This window comes from Globicephala melas, chromosome 7 (assembly GCF_963455315.2).
Source record: "Globicephala melas chromosome 7, mGloMel1.2, whole genome shotgun sequence".
Taxonomy (NCBI): Eukaryota; Metazoa; Chordata; class Mammalia; order Artiodactyla; family Delphinidae; genus Globicephala; species Globicephala melas.
In genome coordinates this window covers 106,013,077-106,040,173 of record NC_083320.1, presented here as the reverse complement: position 1 = coordinate 106,040,173, position 27,097 = coordinate 106,013,077, and the positions used below count along the sequence as shown (strand labels likewise).

General features: G+C 40.3%; 1 protein-coding gene across 1 annotated transcript in view; it reads right to left on the bottom strand.

Annotated features, from left to right (window-relative positions):
• The window catches only part of CNTNAP5 (contactin associated protein family member 5), an 886,651-nt gene that overhangs the window by 458,924 nt on the left and 400,630 nt on the right, over nucleotides 1-27,097 (bottom strand). Inside the window, exons 4-5 of the mRNA XM_030840366.2 lie at nucleotides 25,478-25,625; nucleotides 2,585-2,788 (exon numbers count right to left, since the gene is read on the bottom strand). Coding sequence (XP_030696226.2) covers nucleotides 2,585-2,788; nucleotides 25,478-25,625 — 352 coding nt within the window. The remainder of the gene's footprint in view (nucleotides 1-2,584; nucleotides 2,789-25,477; nucleotides 25,626-27,097) is intronic.

Here is a 27,097-nt window from a genome sequence, read left to right as displayed (position 1 = left end):
AAGTATCCTAGGTGACTGCTTAAAAGAGATAAGTACAGGAAACAGTCATGGTAAACGGATGGAAATGAGTAAAATCCATAAGCAGATGAAAAGATGAAGAAATTCCAAACTCTGCAGAAAACAGACTAAAGGAGATTTTCCATTATCGCCACCACAGTTAGAAATATGGGGCAGATGGGATCTGGAAAGAGAGAATTATTCTGTTTTCTTTACATCGCAGCATGGAGCGGGTCTTCTTTACCTTAAAATACCCATTTCTTTCCAGGAAGGCCTGCATAGCACAGGGTGTGGGACATTCAGATATTGTTGGTTGAATGATGAGTAATATTAAGAGCTTCACCGTGTTTATATACTGACAAAGGAAATTCATTTTGAATATTTTTAGCTTTCATGTTCATGCCCTGGAAGATAGTTAGTAACAACCCCAGGTTAGAAATAAGTAAACTGAGGCTTGGGAGTTATGAATTTTCCCCATAATAAATAGCTAGCACCTGTCTGCAATTAAAATAAAATCTGTCACATGAGCACACCTCTTCCTTTCCATCCTGCTTTACTGTGTGTGAAGCTGCTGTACCTCATTGGGTTATGGATGTTGGAGCAGAGCTTTGGAGTGGTAACGGCACATTGGAATTGGGAATCCAAATGGCAGTCACTGACAGAATCAGTGTTACCTGCTTTACTAATGACAAGTCATAATAACTTTATCCACAACCCACAATGCTCTGTGAACCATAGAGTAACTGTAACTGTGTGTGTGTGTGTTCGGGGAGTTACGCCATCCATTCTCCTTTCACAAAAATTGAAGGCCAGTTAACAGACTGATGTATTTCTGCTGAATATTTATATGCCCACCCTTCATAGAATTCACTGATACATTTCTTCTTTAGGTAAGTGAGCAAAACCGATTATGTTACTAGCAAAACCTCTTATTGCTCTCCTCTGAGTGAGACTCTCCTTCTAAAGATGCTTTTGCTAACTATTTAATTTAGTGCATTAGTTATCAATTTGATGAGTTAAAACTTGGGATCCAGAGGTTCTCCCTGCTACCCATGCCAATACTCACCATGGAGGCTAAGGAGATGCTCAGAAATGCCTCAAAATAAGGATCTACATTGTTTGGCTTTGGGGATGAGTTCACAATAATCTTCATTTTTATGCTAATTACTAAAATAATTTATTACTAAAAGATAAAACTTATCTGTGATTTTTCCAGTCTTTCATCCAGCTTGAGCTTACAAACTGAATTCTGCTATGACTTTCCATCTTTACTACTTGATAGGGAATACTTGGTGATGGGTGATAATTCTCTTCCACAAATATACTCTCCACCCCTTCCCCTAAAACTAACATTTTCAATGGAAGGAAGGGATTCATTCTTATAAAAAATGGTCACTTCCTTTTTTGTCAGCCTAACTCTTGGTCCTGGTTTCTTTTCCTCCAGTAGAGCTTTTTGGTTTGCCTTTTCATCTTTGGAAACTCTGCTCCCTGCCTTTTGCACTTGGCCCATACTTCCTTCCAAAGCACCTTTCACATAAAGGAGGGTGACCCTCTCTCTTTCTTCCCCTGGGATAGGAAGTTGATTACAAAGAAATGCAGACCTGCCAGTAGTGAGGCAGGCATGATGGATGCAGAAGCCTGAGTCCTAAATACAGAGAAGGCAGCAGGGCATCTCTAATAAATTAGCTGGCATTTGGCAAGTCTAGGGCTCACACTGGCACAGCCTGGACACTTAAAGAAAACAGTATTTCCCTTAATAAGACACGGGAATGTCCAGAAACTTAGATGCCATACATATGACCCCCTTATTCCCCCACAAAAAACCAAAAACAAACAAAAAACAAACAAACAAAAACAAAAAACAAGCCAGGAAAGATATTAAAATGTTTTTCTCCATTTTCCCCTGGAACTTAACTTTCATAAATGTAACAATTACAATAGACTATGAGCAAAAGCCTCATTATAATACATGTGCATGTGTGTGTGTGTGTGTGTGTGTGTGCACACGTGTGCATGTAAACTTGCCCAAGCTAAAGTTCGTTACGAAAAAAAGAGAAATATGGGGCTTCCCTGGTGGTGCAGTGGTTGGGAGTCCGCCTGCCGATGCAGGGGATGCGGGTTTGTGCCCCGGTCCAGGAGGATCCCACATGCCGCAGAGCAGCTGGGCCCTTGAGCCATGGCTGTTAAGCCTGCGTGTCCAGAGCCTGTGCTCCGCAACGGGAGAGGCCACAACAGTGAGAGGCCCAAATACAGCAAAAAAAAAAAAAAAAAAAAGAGAGAAATATGTAGAGAAAGAAAGAAAGAAGGAAGGAAGGACGGAAAGAAAGAAGGAAAGAAAAAGGAAGAAAGAAAAAGAAAGAATGAACAATTAGCTTGTAGCTCTCCCTCCCTACCAAAATTACCTTGTTTAAAGAATGCTGTTTATGGCTTAAACATGGTATTTTTCTTCTCCAACCTGCATAAGGAAAATATGTCACTTAGACTGTGATCCAGGAACTTCTAACTGATATACTAGGAGGATAAGGAACTGTGACCTGCTACAAAAGGATTTCCCCATAGTCTGACCTACCCAAGTTGAGGGACCTACCCAAGTTGAGGTGCAGGGCGAGCCTCCCCTTCTGGAGCTCCAGGGTGATGTGGTCTCCACGTTGTCCTTCTCCGTGGAACAGGACCCCATCTCCTTGCATGCTCTTGAACTTCAGGGAGATCACATCTTTGAGAGTACTCATCAGCTTCTGATTGAACCTGTACAGAAGGGAGCTTCGACCATCAAAGTCAGCGATGTCTGATTCTAGGCACAAAGAGAGAGGGGGAGAAAAATCAGTGCACATCCTCCGAATTGCTTTTCCTTCTTTCCCATCTTAGTTGTTGTCCAATTAATAGAAATGTTCCTGATATCTATAAGGTACCGACTCACTGGGAAACATATAGTCTAGACCCAATCTAATTAGATTCAAGGGAAATATTCATTTACAAGCAGCCATCACACAGTCAGAGTGAACTGATCATTAGCTTAGAAGTAAAAGCCCTCATTAGTGTTGTCAGCTTTTGCTTGAAGGGACAGGGTGTGAATACCACAAGTACCTTTGTCAGGCTCTATTGTGTCAAATGCCTGGTTGTAATAATCTCTCATGGTTTATCCTCCTTAATAATTTGCTTCTGATAGTTGGAGTCACTTTATTCCATTATCTCAGGCTCAAGGTTGGAGATGAAATATATAGCTTATTATTTCAGCTCTGAACAGTACTGTCTTCCTAGATCTGCACTGAGAAGGATTCTGAGGTTTCCTTTTGGTTCAATGGAAAAGAATATGCAGTAAAAGAAGACTTACTATTTGAACAGAGAGGGCAAGTATCTTGCATCCTTCTCATGCTTGCCTTATCTTGTGCTGATGGTATCTACCATTTTAGTTTTCATATACAAAAATGTTCATTCATTATTGTGAAAGCAAAAAGAGAAGACCCGGTAATCATAATTTAGATAAGCTTATGTAGTAGATGTGTATAAACATATCTGAAAATTGTACGCCGAAAAGCTAATAAGGATTTTCTTTTTCTTTTTGAATGATGCATAATTGACCTACAATGTTATATTAGTTTCAACTGTACAGCATAATTATTAGATATTTGTATATATTTTAAGATGACCGCCGCAAAAAAGTGTAGTTAATGTTTGTCACCATACATAGTTATAGAATTTTTTTTCTTGTGATGAAAACGTTTAAGATCTAGTCTCTTAGCAACTTTCAAATATGAGGAGTCTCGCCTCACCAAAGAATATCTACAGATGACAAATAACTATCTGAAAAGATGCTCCACGTCACATGTCACCAGGGAAATGCAAATTAAAATAATGAGATGCTGTTAACTGCACACCTATTAGAATGGTCTAACTCTGGAACACTGACACCACCAAGTGCTGGTGAGGATTTGGAGCAACAGGAACTCTGTTTCATTGCTGGTGGGAATGTAAGATGGTACAGCCAATGGAAGACAGTTTGGTGGTGTCTTACAAAACTAAGTGTACCAGCAACCATAGTATCCAGCAACCTAGCTCCTTGGTATTTACTCAAAGGAGCTGAAAACTTATGTCCACACAAAAACCTGCACACAGATGTTTATAGCAGCTTCATTCATAATTGCCAAATACTAGATGTTCTTCAGCAGGTGAATGGATAACTAAACGATGGTACACTGAGACACTGGAATATTATACAACACTAAAAAGAAATGAACTATCAAGCCATGAAAAAAAGAAAAAAAAATTTAGGTTCATATTACTTAGTGAAAAAAGCCAATCTGAAAAGTCTACTGTATGAGTCCAACTATATGACATTCTAGAAAAAGCAGAACTATGGGACAGTAAAAAGATCAGTGGAGGCCAGGGGTTAATGGGAGGGAAAAATAAATCAGCACAGCACAGAGGATTTCTAGGGCACTGAAAATAATCTATGATACTATAATGATGGATACATGTTATTATACATTTGTCTAAACTCACAGAATGTACAACTGCAATAGTGAACCATAATGTAAACTATGGACTTTGGGTGATTACAAATTGTCAACCTAGGTTCATCAATTGAAATAAATGTACCACTCTGATGGGGGTTGCTGATAATGAGGGAGGGGAACTTGCATTTTTGGGAGCTGGGGGTATATGGGAAATCTCTGTACCTTCCTTTTTATTATGCTGTGAATCCAAACTGCTCTAAAAAATAGCCTTTAAAATAAATTAATAGTGACTCTATGTAGGAGGTGTTATTATAGGTTATTTTTACATTACTTTTCCTAGTTTTTCATCATAAAAACTTTTACAAAAAACTTTTATTACTTTTATAATAGAAAAACATTAAGGCTATTTAATTATACTTAAAACAGATTCATTATATACCATCTTATGTGGGTGAGATGGTGGCGAATGGGTGTGTGGGGGGGTGAAATTATTCTTATTTGAAATCAAGTACTTGGGATAACTCAATTTTTTATTATTCACCAAGCAATTAAAATCCTCACCTTGAACATACACAGTGATAAATTAAGGGTTTTTTTTTTGACTAAGCATATAGAAGCGTCCTTTGGAAAGCTGAAATTTTGTAATGAAAATAAAATCATACTTTTCCTATAATTAATTTTAAAATACCATTTCACAATTTATTCCTCTGGAATAAAGTGGTTCTAACCAAAAGCTTGCTGATGACTCCCGAGACCCTAAAATTAAATAGTCCAGGTACAGAGGGATTTTCACAAATTCCCAGCTCTCTCAGACTCTCCCCATATCACGCCATCAATGTTCCTGCCTCTGTCCTCTGAACCAGACTTTACGAAAACCAAATGGAGGCTACAGACAGCAAGCTGGCATCAATCATAGAATAATAAGGATCATAATGTAGTTAAGGCCATGGATGTTAAGCTGTGATGGTCATAACTTGTTAACTCTGTTGCTTTGGCATCTCTACATCCCTACGCCTGATTTCCTCACCTATAAAGTGGGGTAATTACACCCTTCAGAGAAGACTGCTGTGAGCATTAAATGTGCTTATCCATATAAAGTGACAATTTGTACAAAGGGATGCCATCATGTCTGTCACGTTATTTGTGTTAAACCAATAACAGATAGTAGGAGTATTAGTAGTGTTTAGGATACATGGAGGACTTTGCATTCCTCCCCAGTGCTGGCACCCCACTTTCTCACCCCAAATAATGCTATTTCACTTTTTGATTCAATGGTTTATTGCCCATGGAATGCAAGCTGGCTCCAAGTTTCCTGTTCTGCCATATTTCAGGTTCTCAAACTCTACTTGAAATTCTTTGGGAGCAGAGTCTGCATTTGTATCTTCATGGTCTCTTCCGATGTCTCCCCTGTGGCTCCGCACAAGACTCTGGGTTAGGAACTGGGTCCTTAGGAGCTTTAGGACTGAGTGAGGGAACATGGCATATACAATTGGCGGGCCATGACACTAATATGTTGTGAGCTAAAATAGAAGGGAGCACCCAGTGCTATGGGAACAGTTTAAATCTCAAACACTGTATATGACTATGGAAGTGAGGTGAGTTCTGACATAAATAAGCATGGAATCTTGAGTTACTGCTGACAAGAGATGCCCTGATCTGGTTGTCTCAGTCTGCAGCACCCAGACGCTCCACTCCAAGACACCATCTCCTCTCTTTCCAATCCATCCCAGCATTCATGATCTTTATTTCAATCCCTCTGATGTCTAGCTAATGCATGGACTTAATCAATGCCATAAGCAGTGATGACACAGGTTACCTCTAAGGAAACACAGCTCCATGTTGCCATGAGATCTTAAAGAAACTGAGCCGATCAATAGGACGGGAAAAAAAATATTGTTGAAGTCTCACAGACCCGGGTTTCAACTCTGGTTTTGCTATTTACTAGCTGGGGGACTTGAGGCAACTTTCTTGACTTCTCTGAGTTTCAGTGTCCTATCTGTATAATAGAGCTAAGAGAAACCTACCCTAAAAGCCATTATGAGAATTACATAAATCATACCTGGAAATGAATAGTCACTCAATAACATTCCATTCCCTCATTCCACCATTAATCCAAAGGCATTACTGCAGTGGTAAAGATTTGAAGAATGATGTAAAGATGGTATCAAGAACATGGTATAAAGGAAACCTGTTTGAGACTGGGGTTCAGTATCCCTCACAACACATGGAGCAGGCATTTCTCCAAGCCTTCATCACTTTCCATATTCTTAAAATAGCCCCACAACTGCCCTCCCATATTCAACTTTTGCAGCCTCCCTCTGACCCATTCTTTCATGTTCACATCACCTTTGCTAAAGCCCTTCAGGAAACTCAATGCACTAAGAATTAAATTCAATTGGTCTCTGTCCTCCTTTCACACCTCATCCTCTACTTCTCTCCCCAACGCTCATCCCACCCCAAGCATACTGTATTTTCAGTGTGTATCTATGTGTCTGTCATAGTCATATACATAAGTGTGTATGGGGGGGTGGTTAGGACATGTACAGAGCACACACCATGAGCCCTGTAATTCTCTAAATGTTTTTTGTGTGTGAATTTATTTAATCCTATCAATCATTTATCATAATAGGGAAGAACAAATCTGACTCCCTATTAGATCTGTTTCTTTTACCTTTGCATTCTATTGCTTTTGCTTTAAAAATGTTGCCTATAGGCTGAAATACACAGGATAGCCCATATTCAAGACTCTGACCTTCAACGGTATAACACTTTCTCATTCATATAAAGATAAAAAGTTGCAGAATAGAGAACAGCACTTGTTTTGTTGGAGGTTTACAGGAACATCATGACCTGACCTATGCAGAGAGCTGCAAGAACAAAGGATTCAAACACCAAGAAGTTTTCAACAACCAACCACACCCCTCCCACACCTGGGCTTTAAAAATGCTTTGCTGAAACCCTGAGGAGAGTTTGGAAGTTGGGGGCACAAGCCACCCATTCTCCTTGCATGGCCCTGCAATAAACTTTTCTCTGCTCCAAACTCTGATATTTCAGTTTGTTTGGCCTCACTGTGTGTTGAGCACATGAACTTACATTCTTACGTTCAGTAACACTATGAGGAATGCGCTGTTTTTATTATTGCTGTTTTACAAATAAGGACACTATGGCAAAAGGAGTACACAGTTTGCAAATGACTGAGCTGGGAATCCAACCCATCGCATAGGACTTAGCCGTGTTTTGAGTGTGCTGAGCACCTTCCCAAGTGCCACTCCTCTCTGGTTGATCCTCTAACACCCAGCTCATCAGTCTAGTGCTGGGCCCTTTCCCTAACAGCTTCCTCCCATGAGTTAGTCTCCCACTAAGCACCCTGCCACTCCCTCAATAATTCACCTCCCAACCAGATTTTGATACTTGGTCGTTTCCAGCTCTCCAGCAGGACAGTGTATCCCTTGAGAAGAGGGTTTCAATGTGAATTAATCTCCTCATTAATTCAGAGCTGAGCACTTTCTGTGAAATGACTTAGTGACCTAGTGCAGTACCTATGTCTGAGGGCGATGCTACCAATGGTCCCATGACTTCCTCTCCCATTACCCCCACCACCACCCTACAAGAGCCAGGTTGCCTATCCACACTCAAAGAGTTCATTTCTCTGGAGGCATGCACTCAGCCACTGGGGACACGATTCCTGAGTTATTCACAGATGCTCAGGAGAGCAGAGATGAGAGGCTCTCTTTAGAGAGCTCAGAAGGGTGGCAGCTTTCCTCCTAACACCACTGAAGGCCAATGAGAGAAACACTTTGCCAATCTAAGAGAACTCAGACAAATACCCTGGACCTTTGCAATATTAATTAAGTCACACGCAAAATTCATCAGCCATTTCACAGATGGAGAAACAGTGTAAAAAATGTGTTTAACAAGGATTAAAGTTTTCCCCCACTGAATACTTAGTAATTCCCCCAGACACAGGAGCTATTTGAAGTATTCAGATTCCAAACTTGGCTACAACAGATTTTAAATGATAGCAATAAGGGACCACATTTTTATAGTGTTGCTTTTAAGAAAAACAATTCTATCATATGCTGGGTTTTCCTCATTAGATATTATCATAACCCCTTTGTCTTGATCCTTTCCTTGGGTACTTAATTTGAAGCATGGGGTCTGGTTATGGAGATCCACATCTTCAGTAATGTTTTACATGCATCTTGAAACAAGATTGTCTTTAACAATATGAAAAAGAAACAGGAAAAAAAATGAAGAAAGTGTTGCAAGGTGCATAAAGTTTAAAGAACGATCCTATTGGCAAATGAAGAAGTGTGTGATCATCTCAGAATATAGTTTTAAGGGCACCAAGAAAATAACTAACAAAACTAAATATATCCTCTGCATTCTCTATCACAGCTTTTCTAAACCACTCGTACAGATTTCTTCCTTTGGATTAAGCATTCTCTGGGGAAAAAGAAACTAATTAACATATTTTTGCCTAATTTAAAGTTCTTCTTAACAGCCTTGGAGGTCCATATTGTTCCCCATTTGTAAAAAGGAGAAGTCGAAGCTCAGGAAGATTATGTACCTTGCCCAAAGGCATACACACAATAATGAGTTTTTTGACACTGAAGCCCTAAATGTTTCCTCATTAGAAAATGGGGGGGGGGTGGTTGGTGTGACGATTACATGAGATGAGCACCTCGTGGACAGGGAGACTGCATGCCTCTGTCCAGGGAGAATCAAGCATGACTGGGGAGTGTGTATATGAGTGTGTGTATAAGGAAGAAAATTCCCATTTAAGGAAAGATAATGTTGAATGGAAGCTTTCTTTTCCTTACAAGTTGATATTAATTTCCTTGTGGCTCCTGCTCTTTGCACTTGCTCTTATACTCACAGACCAAGTTCAATCAGAGCAGTAGCTCTCAACTTTAGGGTAGACATGCAATGCCCTCCCTGCCCTCATGACCTCCACTAAGCCCTATCCTGGTCGATTTCCACCCAGACATTCTCGTATTTGAGCCTTTATGGAGCCCCCTCCACATGGCATGGTCGGTGGTCAGCACAGGTGGACAGCAGTGAACTCAGTAGAGGTCCCTGGTCTCAAGGGCTAAGCTGGAGACAGCACCACACAATTACACAGTCCTGGGGAAAGATGAGCACTGGATGCTGGAGAAGCCCAAAGGAGGATGCCTAACCTCTCCAGGAGGATATAATGCATCGCCTAAGTCCTGAGGGATGCGCAGAGGTTAGGCAGGTAAGGTGTGCAGAAAGGGCGTTGCCAGCAGAGAGAAGTAGCCTCCCGTTCCTGAAGATGAGATTTCAGATCCACAAGGAGTCTGACTTGTTGGACCAGTGATTCTAGAAGTGTGCTCTCTGCACCCTTGTTATCCCCAGGGAGCTGGTTAGAAGTACAGGATTTAGGACGTCACCACAGACCTAGAAATCAGAAACTCTGGGCTTGGAACCCAGCCGTCTGCATGTGGTCAAGCCCTCTAGGTGATTCTGATACTCAATGAGGTTTGAGAACCTCTCTGGTAAAAGAAAGCCAGGTCAGTGGGGAGTCAGGAGGCTGGGGAGAGACTCAGGGGTTTGTAATGGAGGATCCTATTAACAATAAAATAAGGAGTTTTAACGGTACACTGAGATGAATGGAGAAATAACTGTCAAAGTATTTAAAGTAGGGAAAGTGCATGGCCAGTTTGGGTTTTGAGAAAATAACTCTGGATTTTAGAAAGGTCTTCCATATTATTTATTTGGTCAGTGCACATTCCAATCCTGGCTACCCAAACCTCTCCCTCTCAGTGGAGTTACCTGATTTTGTTGTCTCCTGCCAAGGTGACAAAGCCCTAATGTGGCCTTTTGGGTGTTCACTTTTTCCTGCCCTTAATACATGGTGACCACGCATCAGAGTTTCTTTTTTTTTTTCTCCCAAACATATAATGCCAGCCAGAACACAGCTGTTAGATATTTGCTTCCTGGAGTGGACCATTTCTCCCTCTTTCTCAAAATCGATTTTTAGAATCTCATTATAATGAACTCAATTTGTGGTTTGATAAGATGGTCACACATTGGCCGACTGCACTAGAATATTGAGGTTAGGTAGATCGTAAACCCAAGGAGTCTTCAGGATAAGGGCAGGTCCTCCAGCTCACAAACTTCTCCCTTTAGATCAAGATAAATCCAGCACACACTCCCTCCATCCCAGCAGTACTGAGAAATGTCAGTACTTGGCTGACTTCCCACTGGGCCCATAATTGCTGACCCAGCTGTCATAGCTTCTCGTCTGAGAAAGACAGAGTTCTGGAGGCATATTCTGGCATATCTGATGGATGTTGGTAGCTTGTCAACAAACTAGCTAAAAAAAGGGCTCCACTGAATAAAAGACTCCAAGCTTGAATCCCCAAGTGAGCTGAAAAAGGCTATCGTGTGTGTTTGTGACACGAAGTCTGTTTTCTCACGAGAAGGAAAGCTGGAGCTCTAAGTTGACAAGAGAAACATCCATTCATCTTGAGAAAATCAGTGCCGCTCACTCTGGGGCTGTTTGCAGTAAACATGATTTTCAATACAATTACAGGGCAAAGCTTATCTCATGATACGTTATATAAGAAAAGTGATTATTATTCAGACCATACATTGCACTGAACACTTGAGGGCTTTGGTTAGCAATCCACAGACCACAGAGGTTTCCACAGTCAACTCAAATTTACAGAGATTCTCCACCAACTCTGTGACTTTTCCAGGCCTTATCAGAGGCCCATGATAACCTCAGATGAACTGTGAAAACAATGTAAGTTTCCAAAACTAACCATGACAACTCCTAAGAATAGCTTTTCTTACAGAATTTCTGATGTGTCTGTGCATGAGAGCAGTTTGGAAAAACAGAATAGGTCTTAAGAAGACAACATAAAGAACAGTCGTAGTACAAAAAACAAAATCTAAACTCTAAATTTTAATCCTAACTTTAATCCTAACTTTTTGCTCTGACAGTCACATTTGCTTTCTTAAAACGTCTAGGTTTTTCGGCAATCTTATACTTGTAGACACCTCTTGTAATAGGGAAGAATACATCTGACTCCATATTGGATCTGTTTCTTTTACTTTAAACTTTGTATTCTATGGCTTTTGCTACAAATGAATCACTAAAGAGATGCTACCTATAGCTTAAAGTATACATGATGGCCCATGTCCAGGAACTCTGCCTCCTGTGTCTGAGCTTAAGCTAAAATACATGTATTTAAGCTCACAGGAAACATCCTGACCAGGACCACTTGTGAATGGCTGCAGGAAGGAAGAAATTAACCCATCCCCTCTGGAGTCTGGCTGGAACTAGGAAATACGTGCAACAACTTACTGCCTTTTTGCTTTACCTCCCCACCTCCCCCTCTTAAAGAAACTAGCATCCAAACCTGGGCAAGATGGTTCTGTGGAACGCTAGTCCACCATTTTCTTGGTCTGTTGTCTTATGGAATAAAGTTGCTGTTCCTTGTCCCAGCAGCTCACCTCTCTATTTATTGGCCTGTCGTGCAGTGACCAGTACGAGCTTGGACTCAGTAACACTCTGAGCACACCTAAAATGTGCAGTTCCACCGAGCTCTTCACTGACTACAAGACCAAGCCAAATGAATGTATTTATTTTAGGGAATTCCCTAAAATAAATCTTTTAGCAGATAATTCTTTTAGTAGTAGAAATCTTTCCATTTGTTTATTCTCAAGTGCCTTGGCAGTTATTGGGTATATTCTATACTCTTTTTGGTCACTGTGCTGAACTGTGAGATGCAAAACCATTGCGACATGGGCTGTCCCACTCAGGGACTCAGACACGATAACACTGACAAGGCAAATGAATCACTCTGCTGGTATAGGATGTAATAAATGGAAGTGTAATTATACCTACAACTTATTACCCAAAGAGGGGGCTTGGGAGAGTGAAAAGGGGAGCAGATAACAAAACTGAGATGACAAGCGTGGACTAGAATAATATGCAGCAGGCTGGGATGTAGGGTCACCCCAAGGGGCGACAGGTTAACAGAAGGTTTCAGCAGAGGGGTGGTAATGTTTCATAAATCCTGTTCACAAGTTCACAGAAGGAATGATCAAGGCAAAGGCTGCTACTGAGCAGCTCACCCTTGTGAAAAGAGCATAATTCAATTATGAACTGCTCCCTTGCTTCACAGGAGTCTCAGTGATCTTCAGCCACAACATACTATAATAGGGAAGAACAAATCTGACTCCATATTAGGTCTATTTCTTTTCTTTTAACCTTTGTATTCTATTGCTTTCGCTTCAAGTTAATGTAGAATGTTGTCTACAGCCTGAAATATACAGGATAGCCCATTCTCAAGGCTCTGATCTTTAAGGGTGTAAAACTTTTCCATTCATATAGAGATAAAAGTTACAGGAGCATTGTGACTTGAGCTGCGTGGACGGCTGCAAGAACAAAGGATTCTGCACCACGAAGTTTGCACCAACCAATCACACCCCTCCCTCACCTTGCCTTTAAAGATGTTTTGCTGAAACCCTTTGGGCAGTTCGGGGGTTTTGAGGGGCATGAGCCACTTGTTCTCCTTGCATGGCCCTGCAATAAACTTTTCTCTGCTCCAAACTCTGACGTTTCAGTATTATTTGGACCCACTGTGCATTGAGCACACCAACTTGGGTTCAGTAACAACACAATTGCTCCCTGAAAGTGTTCCCATAATGAGACACTTAAATAAGTGTCAAAATGGGAGGAGAGCTACCATCGCCCCTCTGCCCCCGACTATTTGTTATTTTGTCTAAAATAAAAGATTGATCATGTTTTTACATTTAGGGGAAATTGAATGCTCTTTGTTAATGATTCTATCTGGGCAAAATCTACAGAACTTAGTGCCAGGAGGCCAGGGGGGAGAATCACAGTAAATCACCCCAGTGACAATTTCAACAGGGAGTAAACATAAAACAAACTGTATGAGGCAAACCCTTGGCATTTGTGTGGGAACCCACTGCTGCATTAAGTGGTTGATCTAAGTATTAAGTCATTTTTCCTTTTATGTTTTCCTTTAAAATGATCACTGTTAGCATATGGGTCATGGAACTCAGAGGCATATAGCTGGTCAAATCACACCCTGGGCAGCAGGACATTAATTCATCAGGAAACTTGTTATCTGTGGGTTTTCCCTTCATTTGTTAGCCTTACAAAAGACTTGGTTTCTTCAACTTCCACTACGACCATTTACTTGTCTGCTTTTCGAAGTTACTAAAAATCCTTGAGTTCCAAAAAAGCAGAGGTTGTGTTACTTATTTCTCTGTCTCCAAAGCTGAGCAGAGGGGGGAGGGGGGTTACTGAGTAATGTTTATTGTCTGTTGAAGGGATTTTAAGACTGAATCAATCAGTGAAGCTGTTTAAGGTAGATCAGAAAAGTTGACTTAAGGTAGCATACTGCAGTGCTTTTATTTAACATGTTTTTATTACATATATATGTGTATTTGCCTCTTCACAGAAGAGATTGTTCAGTGATTCCTAGATGAACTAAGAGAAAGAAGAGTAGGCAGATCTCATTCTTTTTAATTAACTTATTTTTAAGAAATTTTCTGGGCCATCATTTCCTTATCTATAGAATGAAAGAGTTGCAATGAATGATAAAATGCTCTGATTTCCAAAGTGGGATTCAGGGCTTCCACAGGGGCCTCCAAGCCCCCAGGTCTGACTGCTGTCACCCCATACCTCCTCTTCCCCAGGGTTTGCATGCTCTAAACTCAGCCTTGAGGTTCCCTGTGATACGGCCACATGGGTCTTGGCATGCCAAGGATGAAATATACGACTCTGTGGTCTCTACCATGTGTGATAAATGGCCCCAAATGATGAGACCAACAACAAAGAGGGCAGCTGAAGCTAGAATGACAAAGAGATTTACATGGGGAAAGAGAATATGACTTCAACTCTGAGCCTGATGAATTTTGCATGACACAACTTGGCAATAATTAACCAAACAGGAGCAAGTCTGTTTTGTGCGAAAAGAAGGTAACTGGAGATAGGAAATGATGGCTGTAATTTTTAATGAGGGAAGCCTGACAGACCATTATACCTTATCAGAATTTCTATAATGCTTTTAAAATTGATTAGTGTTCCTTGTTTAAAAGAAATTCAAAAGAAGACCCCGGACAGAAGTCCACATAGCCTGAAGTCTCCAGATGGCTTGATGAAGGTGTTGGAACTTTTAGAAACCTGGTATGTAAAAATGTTTACCCCCTTCCTTTGAGGTACAGGTGGCTGTGTGGTCCTGAATAAGGAGGGAAAGGTAAAATAGGGAGAAGTTTGGTAACCAGCTTAATTATCAGATGAAGGTAATGATGAACACAGCTAACACTCTGTGAATGCTTCTCACATGCCAAGCACTATTTTAAGTAATCTGCATATATGAAATGATCACTACTATTACCATTCCCTTCATCAAAAAAGAAACTGTGTCCACAGAGGACCCAAGATTGTCCGAGATTATACAATCGGTGGGTGATAAAGCTAAGTTTATATCTCTGGTGGTTTAAGTGTAGAACCCATCTGTTTAATATTACCACAGCATACTGCCTTTAAACGTGTTTACGTGACACTGAAAATCCTTAAGATTAGCAATCACAGACATGAAAATGACAGTGTTGCCTAAGATGAACTGACTCTCAGAGTTCGAAGAGGATTTTGCAACAAGAGTTTTAAATTTAGGCTCCATATAACACTTACCTAGGAACAGAAAAAAAAATGCTTATGCTGGGGCCCTTACAGTGATTATGATTTAGATGGAGTACGGTCAGAGTACGTATTTACAAATATATATCCCCAGGTGATTCTTACGTAGAGTTAGGTTTCAGAACACAAGTAAAAAATCAAGGAGTATTAGCCCAGGAACTCCTGGACTGGGCAACAGCTAAACTTTGTCCCTTGACATCTTAACTACATATGCTCAGGAACTGTAGGTTGCTCACTTTGGTCTTGTGAATAAAAAATATTATGAGTATTAGAAAATTGAATATAATACTTTCCCTCTAATAAAATTTCCCCATGTCATAGGACTAAATACTTCCAGACATATAGTGGAAAGCCCAAGGAGATAGGAACAGTACAGACTGTGCCACTTTGGGGAAGTTGTTCATTCAACATTTTAATTGATTTAATTGAAATGGGCCTTGTTCTGTGCTGAGAACTGGGTATCTAAGTAGGTATGGTCCTTAACCTTGTGGAGCTCATAAACCGGTAGGTGAGACGGGTAATTCACAATGAAATGCACATGTAAACAGCTATTAGAAATCTATTTATCAGTCCATCTAATGTCTTTCTCCTTGTCTTTTTCTACATAGAGCTAGAGATAGATATTCTACAGATAGATGATAGACAGATAGATAGATAGTGATTGCTATACACTGAATGTTTGTATTCACCCAAAATTCATAAATAACATGTTGAAACCTAATCCCCAATGAGATGGTATTTGGAGGAGGGACCATTGGGAGATCCCTGAGGAACCCTCAGGGGTGGAACCCTCATGAATGAGTTAGTGGCCTTATCAAAGAGGCCCCGGAGAGCTCCCTTGCCCCTTCTACCAGGTTAGGACTTAGTGAGAAATGACCATCTATGAACCAAGAAGTGAGCCCTCACCAGACACATCAGTTGCTGTGCCTTGATCTTGGATTTTCCAACCTCCAGAACTGTGAGAAATAGATTTATCTTGCTTATAAGCCACTCAGCCTATGGTGTTCTGTTAGAACAGCTCAAACAGATGCTTTGAAAGAAAAGAATGGTATGTCTTAAGATAGAAAAATAAGAGTAACCTTATTTAAATTGGGACTCAATGGGCATCTGTCTGAGAAGATGATTATAAAGCTGAGGCTTATTAAGAGATGAGCTGAAGAAGTCAGAGGGAGGGAGAAGCATTCCAGCTAGAAGGTCCTGAGATAGGTGAGAACATGACATCGCAGAGGGCAGGACAGAGGCCAGTAGTGTCTGAGCCCAGAGAAGACAGGATATTGCTGGACAGTAAGGCCAGTGAAGTGGGCAGAGGCCACGTCCTCCAGTCCTGTTCTTTTTTCACAGAACTTTGTTCCTAAGTGCAGGCAGAAGGCATCAAAAGGTTTCCAGCAGGAAGTGGTTCAGCTCTGTATTTCATGATGATCCTGCAGGCTGTCTCAGAGATAATGGACTAAAAGAAAAGAGGAGTGAAAGCAGGTTGCTATGTTAAAAATTCAGATGATAGATGATGTAATTGAACTAAGCTAGTGACTGTGATGATGAAAAGAAATGGAAGTATTTGGGATGATTTTTGGATGTAATACCGATAGAACTTGCTGTTGAATTTACTGTGGGAAGTAAGGGAAAGGAACGATTTCAAGAAAGATTCTCAGGTCTGGTTTGGGCAACTGGTGTATTTATTGAGATGAGAAAGACCACAAGAAGATGCTGAGTGTAGTCGGAGTTGATTAAGAGTTCCCTCTGGGATGTGTTCAATTTGAGCTGTTTATGACATGACCAAATTGAGACATCAATCAGCCAAATGAATACATATTTTTAGAGCTCAGAAGAAATATTTGGCTCAGGATGCAAATTGCCTCATTTATCTAAAGTCACTTCACCTTTATAAAATTCAGTTTTCCTTTCTATATACTTAGGAGTAGTAATTCTTATCTACAAAGGTTCTTGTGAGCTTTGGCATGTGTGTTGCACCACACTGTGCATCGTAACTGACAGTGGGGGAGGGGGTGTTGATGGTGATGCTGGTGGCATTTCTAATGGCAATTGCTAATTTAATGATGAATAACTGACACCAATAGGGAAGATACTGGCTCTCTCTCCCAGGAAGAGTAGACATGAATTACAACTAAGAATGATTCTCCTCATTTTCCCATCTCTTCTTCTATCACAGTCTCTATAAAAGATGATTTACTTAAGACAATTCTACATTGACATCTCCATTTCATGTGTGCATCTTTATATCACCAACTCAACAATGTAGCAGGACCTATGTCCTTTATTTGCTTGGTTCACCGGCATGAATGTGTTTGACCAAAGACTAATCAATCTGAAAATTGATCAGAGAGAGAAAACACTCATGGAAAACTTAAAAACCAGATGCCCTCGTTGACAATAGAGGTGACACAGGTGGAAAAATGGTAATGTAGGAGGTATTCGCTAATTCTTAGGAGAATATAACGTAGCAAGCTAGGCTGTCAGATATCCATCCATACATGGGAGACATGGCATAGCCAGAATGAACTTGACAGACCGCAAGAGGGCATAACTTGTTCAGAATAACTATCTATAAAGATGCGACAATTATCTTCTTGGTTTACCACGGAATTATTGACATTTACTCCATGGAGTTAGTAGTAATCATAATAGGGGAAGACCTCATGTGTTTGGGTCTTTGTAGAATGCAGAGGCAGGTCACATCAATCCTACTCTTGAGCAGAGAGAGAGAATCTGAAAATGGCAGGAAATTGAGACCCCGAAGATTATGACAACAGAAGTGAAAGCAACAGCAAACAGAGATCTGAATCTGAGACGAGACGGCCCTTGCCTGGTAGAGAATATGATTAATGTTTCCCCAAAAGACCACTTATACCAGCAATACAAGAATGTCCTCTATGGATCTACACCTACATTAATACTAGCTGTCACTTACTAAGCACAGACTCTTTGCTAGATACTCTGCTCAAGGCTTGATACATCAAAACTCAAAAATGACATAGTCGTCTTTAAAATAACTACCACTCTCATTTATAGATGAGAAACAGAGGCTCAGAGAAGTCAAGAGTGTTTGCAGGAAGGTTCATCTTTTTAAGAGCAGACCATTTGTTCAAGTGTTCATATCTGAACACACAAAAGAAATCTGTTTCTCTGAACATCATTGTGACCATGGCAAAAAGATGGTCCTGGGGATGTGGAAGCAAAAGGAACCTTGGTAAAGTGGAACAGTCACCTTGACATTTATAAAAGGGAATGAAGGCAATCAAAGAAAAAATATTTAAAAAACATAAATACTTAGGGAAAATGGAGACATGCTTTTACTTCTAGAGATTTTAAAACGGAATATACCAGAATGGGTTTAGGAGGCTCCAAACACCTTCAATTTAGGAATTACAACCATGATATTCTCAATTATTCAATGAGAAAAAAATGTGAGGTAGTAAAGAAACCATGTATAAGGAAGATTCTCTAAGCTCAAAATTTTCATTTCCTATAAAATATATAGAAAAGAGGACCCATTAAAAAGAGTATAAAACTGATGAATTGGGAGATTGGGATTGACATATGTACACTAATATGTATAAAATGGATAAGTAATAAGAACCTGTTGTATAAAAAAATAAATATTTTTTTAAAAAAGAGTATATAATTTTTTTAAAAAAATTACAATAAAAACTCTCAGAAATGAGTAAGGATGGTTAGGCTTTTGAGCCAAAACATTAAGTATCCGGGGAGCATATAACAGTTGTCAGACACTGATCTAGGTCTCAGGTAGCAGAATTAGGACATGATTCCATCATGCTCTATAAAGAGACTAGTTATTAGGCAAGGAAGCACCAGGTCATTTTAATTTGACAAGATAGGACCTAGAATTGAAGCTCATAAAATGAGGTCACATGATAGGGCCTGGGAGTCAGAAACCAGGTTACGTTTGATCTGGGTGGTGAATGGCCATCAGGAGTCGTCCCAGTGAAGGGGAATGAGGATATTTCAGAAAAAAGCAGCAGCTTAATCCAGCGAACCCACTTTTAGGTGTATATCCGGAGAAAACTGTAATTCAAAAAGATACATGTACCCCAATGCTCATAGCAGCACTATTTACAATAGCCAGGACATGGGAGTCAAATAGGAAGAGACAGATGCCAAAAAATAAGTACACAATTAACTTATGAAATGCAATCATAAAGAAGGTTCCAAAGGAAAAATACAGGACTTAAAGAAGTCCAGAAAAAGGTCTTATTTTCCTTAAAGCCCCAGAACTTTGTATGATTCATAGTATATCTCAAGTGCTAAATGAATGTTGTTAACTAAATAAATAAATGATTGAATTAATGATTTTATCTCAAGTGCTAAATGAATGTTGTTAACTAAATAAATAAATGATTGAATTAATGATTTACAAAATGGTAGAACTTTGTCTTCAGAAATTATCAAACTATTAAATTTCTACCAGTCTTTAGCAACACACTCAAATGGAATTTTGAGAAAAAGATTTATGAGGCAAAAGAAAAAAATCAGTTCCCTAGAAAGTACAGTGGGTGTATTAATGGTAAGTAATTCCAGAATAATAACATGGTGGCCTATGCTGAGACAGTGAGACTGACCTGATATATGTATCCATCCATTCCACAGATATTTCTTGAATGCTATTTGTGTCTAATGCGTGCTGGCACTTAACAGGCAAGGTGCTTGCCCTCACGGCACTTACATTCTAGTGCAGGGACTCAGAAAGACAAACAACCAACAAGTCAGCCAGAACAAACAAACCAGATTCTGGTTTGTGGCAGGCACCAGGAAGAAAATAAAAGTGAGTCATATAACTGTGGGTTAATGGTTGGTGCACAGGAATCAGTGCAGGTCACTTTGAAGGCTGATCCGAGCAGATTTCTCTAAGAGGTGATATTAGAATTGAGAACCATATTGACTGAAGGAGATGACCATGTAAATCCTGGGAAAAACTCTTCTGTGCCTAGGAAACAGGAAAAACCTGTCATATGTCAGCAATAGGAAGAAAGCCTGCATGGACAGAAAAAAGTAAAAGGAAGCTAAAGAGGTAGGCAGGGTACGCTCAAGGGATTTTACTTGCCAGTAAGAGCTTCAATTTTAAATGAAGTAGGCAGTGGAATGATATGATTTTCTTTCTTATTTATGAAGATCACTTTGGCTACGTTGGCATGAAAAACAGGTTTGTGGAGATACTGGCATGACCAGGATGGAGTCTATTTAAATGCTCCAGGTGAGGACTGACAGGTGCAATTACTCAGGGAAGCAGGACCAGTGCATGGATTTAGAATGTGTTTTGAAAGAAGGAACTGGGAGGGCTGCTATGAACCATAGATGCAGAGCAAGGAGTAGAGATTCTGGGAAAGGAGAAATCGAGGCTGCTTCCTAGGTTTCTATTCTAGCAAATGGCTGAACCATGCCATTTATTGAGACGGGAGATGTGGAAAAGCAAGTTGTTGAGAGAATGGTAATCCAGGGTTCTATTTATGCTGTAATAAACTTGAGATATTTATTAGATTTCCAAATGGAGACAGCGAACTTATTGCATATATAATTCCAAGGGTCAGGCCAGGAGATACAGATGTGGAGGTGATCAGTATATGGATGGCATTTGAGTTCATGGAACCCTGTGAATTTAGCTGGGCACTGGTGGGGGCCGGGGGTGGATGGAAAGTAGAAGTCTTTGGAGAAAACCATAATTCAAAACAATGCATGCACCCCAGTGTTCATAGCAGCACTCTTTGCAATAGCCAGGACATGGAAGCAAGCTAAGTGTCCATCAACAGATGAATAGATAAGGAAGATGTGGTGTATATATACAATGGAATACTACTCAGCCAATAAAAAGAATGAGATAATGACATTTGCAGAAACATGGATGGACCTAGAGATTATCATACTAAATGAGGTAAGCCAGACAGAGAAAGACAAATAACACATGATAACGCTTATATATGGGATTTTTTAAAATGATGCAAATTAACTTATATATAAGACAGAAATAGACACACAGACATAGAAAAATACTTATGGTTGCCAAAGGGGAAAAGGGGGGAGGGATAAATTAGGAGTTTGGGATGAACAGATACACACAACTATATATAAAATAGATAACCAACAAGGACCTACTGATAGCACAAGGAACTATATGCAATACCTTGAGTAATAATCTATAAGGGAAAAGATTCTGAAAAATAACATACACACACACAAACTTGCACATGCATATATATATATGTATGTGTGTGTGTGTGTGTGTATATATATATATATATTAATCACTTTGCTGTACACCTGAAACTAACACAACATTGTGAATCAACTAAACTTCAATAAAATTTTTAAAAAAGAAAGTAGCAGTCCTGAGACAGAGTCCTGAGAATGAACAGAGCAAGATAAAAGAGAAAGCTGGTTTTTAAAAAATGGAAATATCTAACTGAACCAAATCCTACTGAGAGGTGAGTGAAATGAGAAAAGTGACCACTGGATTTTAGCTACGTGGAGGTCACTGGTGGACTTGACTAAGCTAGTTTCTGTAGAGCAGTCTGCATGAGTCAGGGTCCCCCCCAGAGGCATAGAACCAGCAGGTTCTGTACACAGGTCGATTCACTGCAAGGAACTGGCTTATGTGACTGTATGGGTTGGCGAGGCAAGTCTGAAATCCCCTGTAAGGACAGACTGTCAGGAGCGGTGGGCTGGAAGCTCTCTGGCAGGAGGTGAAACTGTAGTCCCCAGGCAGGAATTCTTCTGCCTCCAGGGAAAAAATTCAGCTCTGATCTTAAAACCTCTCAACTGACTTCATCAGACCCACAGACTATCAAGCATAATCTCCTTCACTTAAGGTCAAATGATGTAGTTGTTAAAATAAGCCCATCACAGCAACACCAGGATTGGCGTCAGGCTGAATCACTGGGACTAGAGCATCCCAAGTTAACACATGAAACTGACCACCACATGGCTAAAGGCTGATTGGAAACAGCTGCAGTGGGAAGGGAGGGGAGAAGTGGAAACAGTAACTAAAGACAACTTTTGGGGAGAAGCTATTCTGTGAGGAAGAGGGGAGAGGAGAAAGGTAGATAAAGAGAACCATCGGGCTTTCGTAGTTGTTTTGTTTTATGGTTTATGCAGGCAAGTTTTATGTTTATCAGAATGAACCAGTAAAAAAGGGGGATAAGATGATGTTGAAAGGGAATTTTTGATCCAGAAGACACGGTGAGGTTTTGGTTTTATATACAGCCTGAGAGAGAGGGACGTGTTCTTTTTTTCCCAAAGGAAAAGCACAAAGCCCAAGGACTAGTGATTGAAGATTATAGAGTACCAGCTGGAAGATCATCCCAGAAAAGGGTGTTCTGTGTCCAACAGCTTCCCAAGGGGGTTAACTTCCCATCACTCACACTGTTTACCTGAAGGTAATTCATCTTCTTATAGGATGCACTTATTAGATGCAGAACTTTCCTGGAGAGGATTCCATGTAGGACAAAGCTACCTCAATGTCAGGAGCCCTTTGCTTGGTCAAGATCTGGGCTTTAGCGGATCTGAGAACGGGTGTGTGTGTGTGTGTGTGTGTGTGTGTGTGTGTGTGTGTGTGTGTGTGTGTGTGTGTGTGTGTGTGTGTGTGTGTGTGTGTGTGTGTGTGTGTGTGTGTGTGTGTGTGTGTGTGTGTGTGTGTGTGTGTGTGTGTGTGTGTGTGTGTGTGTGTGTGTGTGTGTGTGTGTGTGGTATGCGGGCCTCTCACTGTCGTGGCCTCTCCCGTTGCGGAGCACAGGCTCCGGACGTGCAGGCTCAGTGGCCATGGCTCACGGGCCCAGCCGCTCTGCGGCATGTGGGATCTTCCTGGACTGGGACATGAACCCGTGTCCCCTGCACTGGCAGGTGGACTCTCAACCACTGCACCACCAGGGAAGACCAACCTTTTAATCTTGTAGAAAATTTTGCATATTACAGTAGGCACTTTTCTTAAGTGATGGTTCCTCACTGTCATCAGATTCTCAAAGGGGTCCATCATCAGAAAAAACTAAACATGTTGCTCAAAGGTCTCTCTCTACCCTACAGTCTATTATTTAACTTGACACTATGAGTCTGTGCAAGCATGCAGAGCTATGGGCATTGAAAACAAGGACAACTGCCAGGACAGAGAAAACAAATGTAGGAGGACACGTTAAAGAGAAATAGGATTATCACACCAAAATAGATGGCTGAAGTAATAATATAAATACACTTTTTATTTCAGCATGAATGTTTCATGTAGTACCTAAAAATAAACCTCCTAGTATAATAGGGAAGAACAAATCTGACTCCATATTAGATCTGTTTCTTTTAACCTTTGTATTCTATTGCTTTTGCTTCAAGTTAAGAATGTTGTCTATAGCCTGAAATATTCAGCACAGTCCATTCTCAATGTTCTGACCTTTAAGGGAATAACACTTTTCCACTCTTTTAAAGATAAAAAGTTGCAGAACAGAGAATAATATTTGTCTTGTTGGAGGTTTACAAGAACATCATGATGTGACCTATGTGGACAGCTGCAAGAACAAAGGATTCTGACACCAAGAAATCTGCAACAACCAACCATGCCCCTCCCTCACCTTGCCTTTAAAAATGCTTTACTGAAACCCTTTGAGGAGTTTGGGGAGTTTTTTGGGCACAAGCCACCTGTTCTTCTTGCTCGGCCCTGCAATAAACTTTTCTCTGCTCCAAACTCCAATGTTTCTGTTTGTTTGGCCGCACTGTGCATTGGGCACAGGAACTTGCATTCGGTAACGTTAGTAGTGACAACTGTTATCAAGAGAAGAGGTAGCGTGGGAATCTGGCTGCCCCACAGATCCTGGGTTAGGAAGCACACACGCCTTGCCTTGTAGATGGCTATGCTTTTGGATGGAAGGGCTGGAGTGCAAGGCAGTCTCTCCTTGGTCTAGTGGTTTGTTGGAGCATCTGTTCTAAAACACATTCTTTCTGAAAGTACTTGTTCAAGATAAAGACAACCTTTTCGCATGTCATTCCCCTCTGTGCAGGACTTTATTTTTAGTAGAGACTCTATGTTCATAGTTTCCCTGAGGCGCTTGCTAACACTCAGCTTTCTTGGTCCCTCTCCCCAGTAATCACAATCCAGTATGTATGCAACAGGACTCAGGAAGTGCATTTTTAAGGAGCACTCAGTTGATCCTGATGTGAGCCTCCAGTAGATCACACTATGGAAAACAGTACAAGTGTATAACACATTAGGCACTCCTGTAACCATAAACAGGGATCTCTTGGACTAATTTATATTAAAGTGGTAGTAATCAAATTTGTTCATTCATGAGGGGTCATTGGGTTTTAGCATTATAAGCAGGAGACGTCCCTGCTAAGACAGAAAAACAATTTATTATGATGCAATTTTCGATTTCAATATAAAACCTGCAGAGGAGAGTTATAGGGATGGGAAACTTCCCTGCATAATTTTATTCTAGAGTGATTGCCAGTTCTACCGGTGTTTACAAGCGTCCTTATCTGCAGGCTGGAGCTCTACTTTTAAATTCAGCCAGAACAACTCACAGAGGGATGGAGGGCCTGCATAATTCTAAGACAGAAGCATCTCATGGGTTACCCTGGGTTGAAATGTTTCTTCTCTTTCCCTTCTAGAACAAGGAAGGGGAGAGTTGTATAATACTTCACCGCACTTCTAGGAAAGAACTAAACTTAAATTATTTTAGTATTGCAAAGGCAAATGGTATCTCAAACTCCAAGTGCTCTTCATTTTGAACATTTTGTTTTGATAAACCCATAACATCTTCTCACCACCAAGTTACTTCATCCCTAAATAACCTAAGAACTAGTAGATTTTGCTCTCTGCCCCACAGAAAACAAAGCAGTCGGGTTAGGGTGCAGCTGTGACTACATAGGATATGAGATGACACTGTTACTGAAGCTTAAGGCCAACCTTTAAAATAAGTACCACCTCTGAAAACAACGATCTACTGATGTTATGTGTCATCATTCCAAGGCAAGTGAAAAGGCTTTCTAACTCTTACTGACTGGGGATTCAAAGCCACTGACTTTGTCTCTGACCTTTAACTCGATGGATTTTGAATCACTCCTTCTGTATCAGGGTGTAGAGCATCACTCTTAAACATTGTGGTTAATGAAATAAATCTTGTACAGATTTTACAAAAAAGAGTTTTTCTACCTCTGGGTTGAATTTCACAGTTTCAAATATGCATAAGTCATTAAAGTGTAGAAATAACTTTAAAATGATGGAGATTGCATTCTCAATGTCAGTAACCGTGATACCGCTTGGGTCACGTCACTCGCCAACACACACGTGTTGATAATCCCTGTGGGTACTTACTATAGGAGCATCCATAGACCTCAACCCTCATGCCGATCTTTCCACTTGGATTCCACTCCAGGGGCACAAAGCGAACGAACCGGGCTCTCACAGAGTGCAGTAACTTGTGGTGCATCACGCTGTCAGCGTTCATGTTTCCTGCAAAGGTCTGTGGGGAGAAAAGGAGGCCAGGTGAGGTCTGCAACACCATGGCAGCACCTTCACGGGAGCTCAAGGACCATATGTGGAAACCCACCTACGTCGCTCCATAAACTTTTAGAGAATATCTTCAACTTCTCAGATCTTACAAATGAAATCTGACTCTGGTGAAAATTCTGCATTATGTCCTATACAGTATTTTTTTTTTCAGAGATACTGTACATTATTCTTTAAGAAACTCCCTCTTCCACATTCTATAAATAAGTCAATCTTAGTAAGTCATAAGACATGACATCTAAAAGCTATACGAAGTAAATAACACAGTGAGGTTCTGATACTCCTCATGTTCATAATCACTGCAGTATGGAAGATAACTGAAAAATCTCCTCTTAGAAGGGGAGGCTTTCACAGAAGTAATTGTTACCATTAATTGAAGCCAGTCAGTACACTAAGCACTTTCCATTATCATTATTACTGTTTTACAGATTAAAAAGAAATCTGAAGCCTAGAGATACAGAAAGGAGGAGGAAAAAAAATCTTCAAATCATCTAATTGGTTAGTAATTAGTCTATGATTCAATTCCAAAGTTGTCTTATTCCAAAGCCTATGGTTTTTCTACACACACTTTTCAACTATTCTGTTGTTAATTGCTCCATGAGGGAGAACAGGAGGCTCTGATTTTTATGTAATTTATATTCACATTTCCTTGTGAAGTTTAAGCAAAGGCATACACAGCATGGGAGATATTTGGCACACGAAAATTATGCCTCCTAGCCTTCATTTGAATGAATGATTTCTGGAGTAGAACTTTTTCTGCAGATGGAATCCAAAATCTCAAACCTAATCTTTTTTCCCCCCACGGAGGTAAAATATGCATAAAATAAAATTTACCATTTTAACCATTTTAAAGTGTATAGTTCAGTGGTATAAAGTACATTCACATTATTGGGCAACCATCACCACTGTCCATCCCCAGAACGTTCTCATCAGCCCAACTGTACCTCATCTTTAAGGTAGGATGTGAGTTAGCACATAGATTTGCCTGCTTCATTATGAATGAGCTATCATCTACCTTCTTTTCTGACTCAAATATTCACAGATAAAACCTGCATGCTAATGTCATATCAATACCAAACAATAAAAAGAAGATCCATTGGTTTCTCAAATGGCCAAAGAGAACAGCAAGTAAAGGATGTATGTATGGAATGGAATCCATTTCAATGATCCAAACCTCAACCTTGATTGTCTCCTCATAACATCTGTGAATCTAGGGTACTTTGAACAATCTGACATTTCTGCTGGACACAACACACCCACTGGCTAATAACTCTGATATTCTTCAATTAATAAAATCACTGTTACATATTACATGGTGGCTTATGAAGAAGGGAAAAGCTCACTTTCTACTTTGCACCAAAACTCTGGTGCAAGAGAATGACTTGGAGGAGAAGAATTCCTTGAGATTCAAATCCAACATTCTTG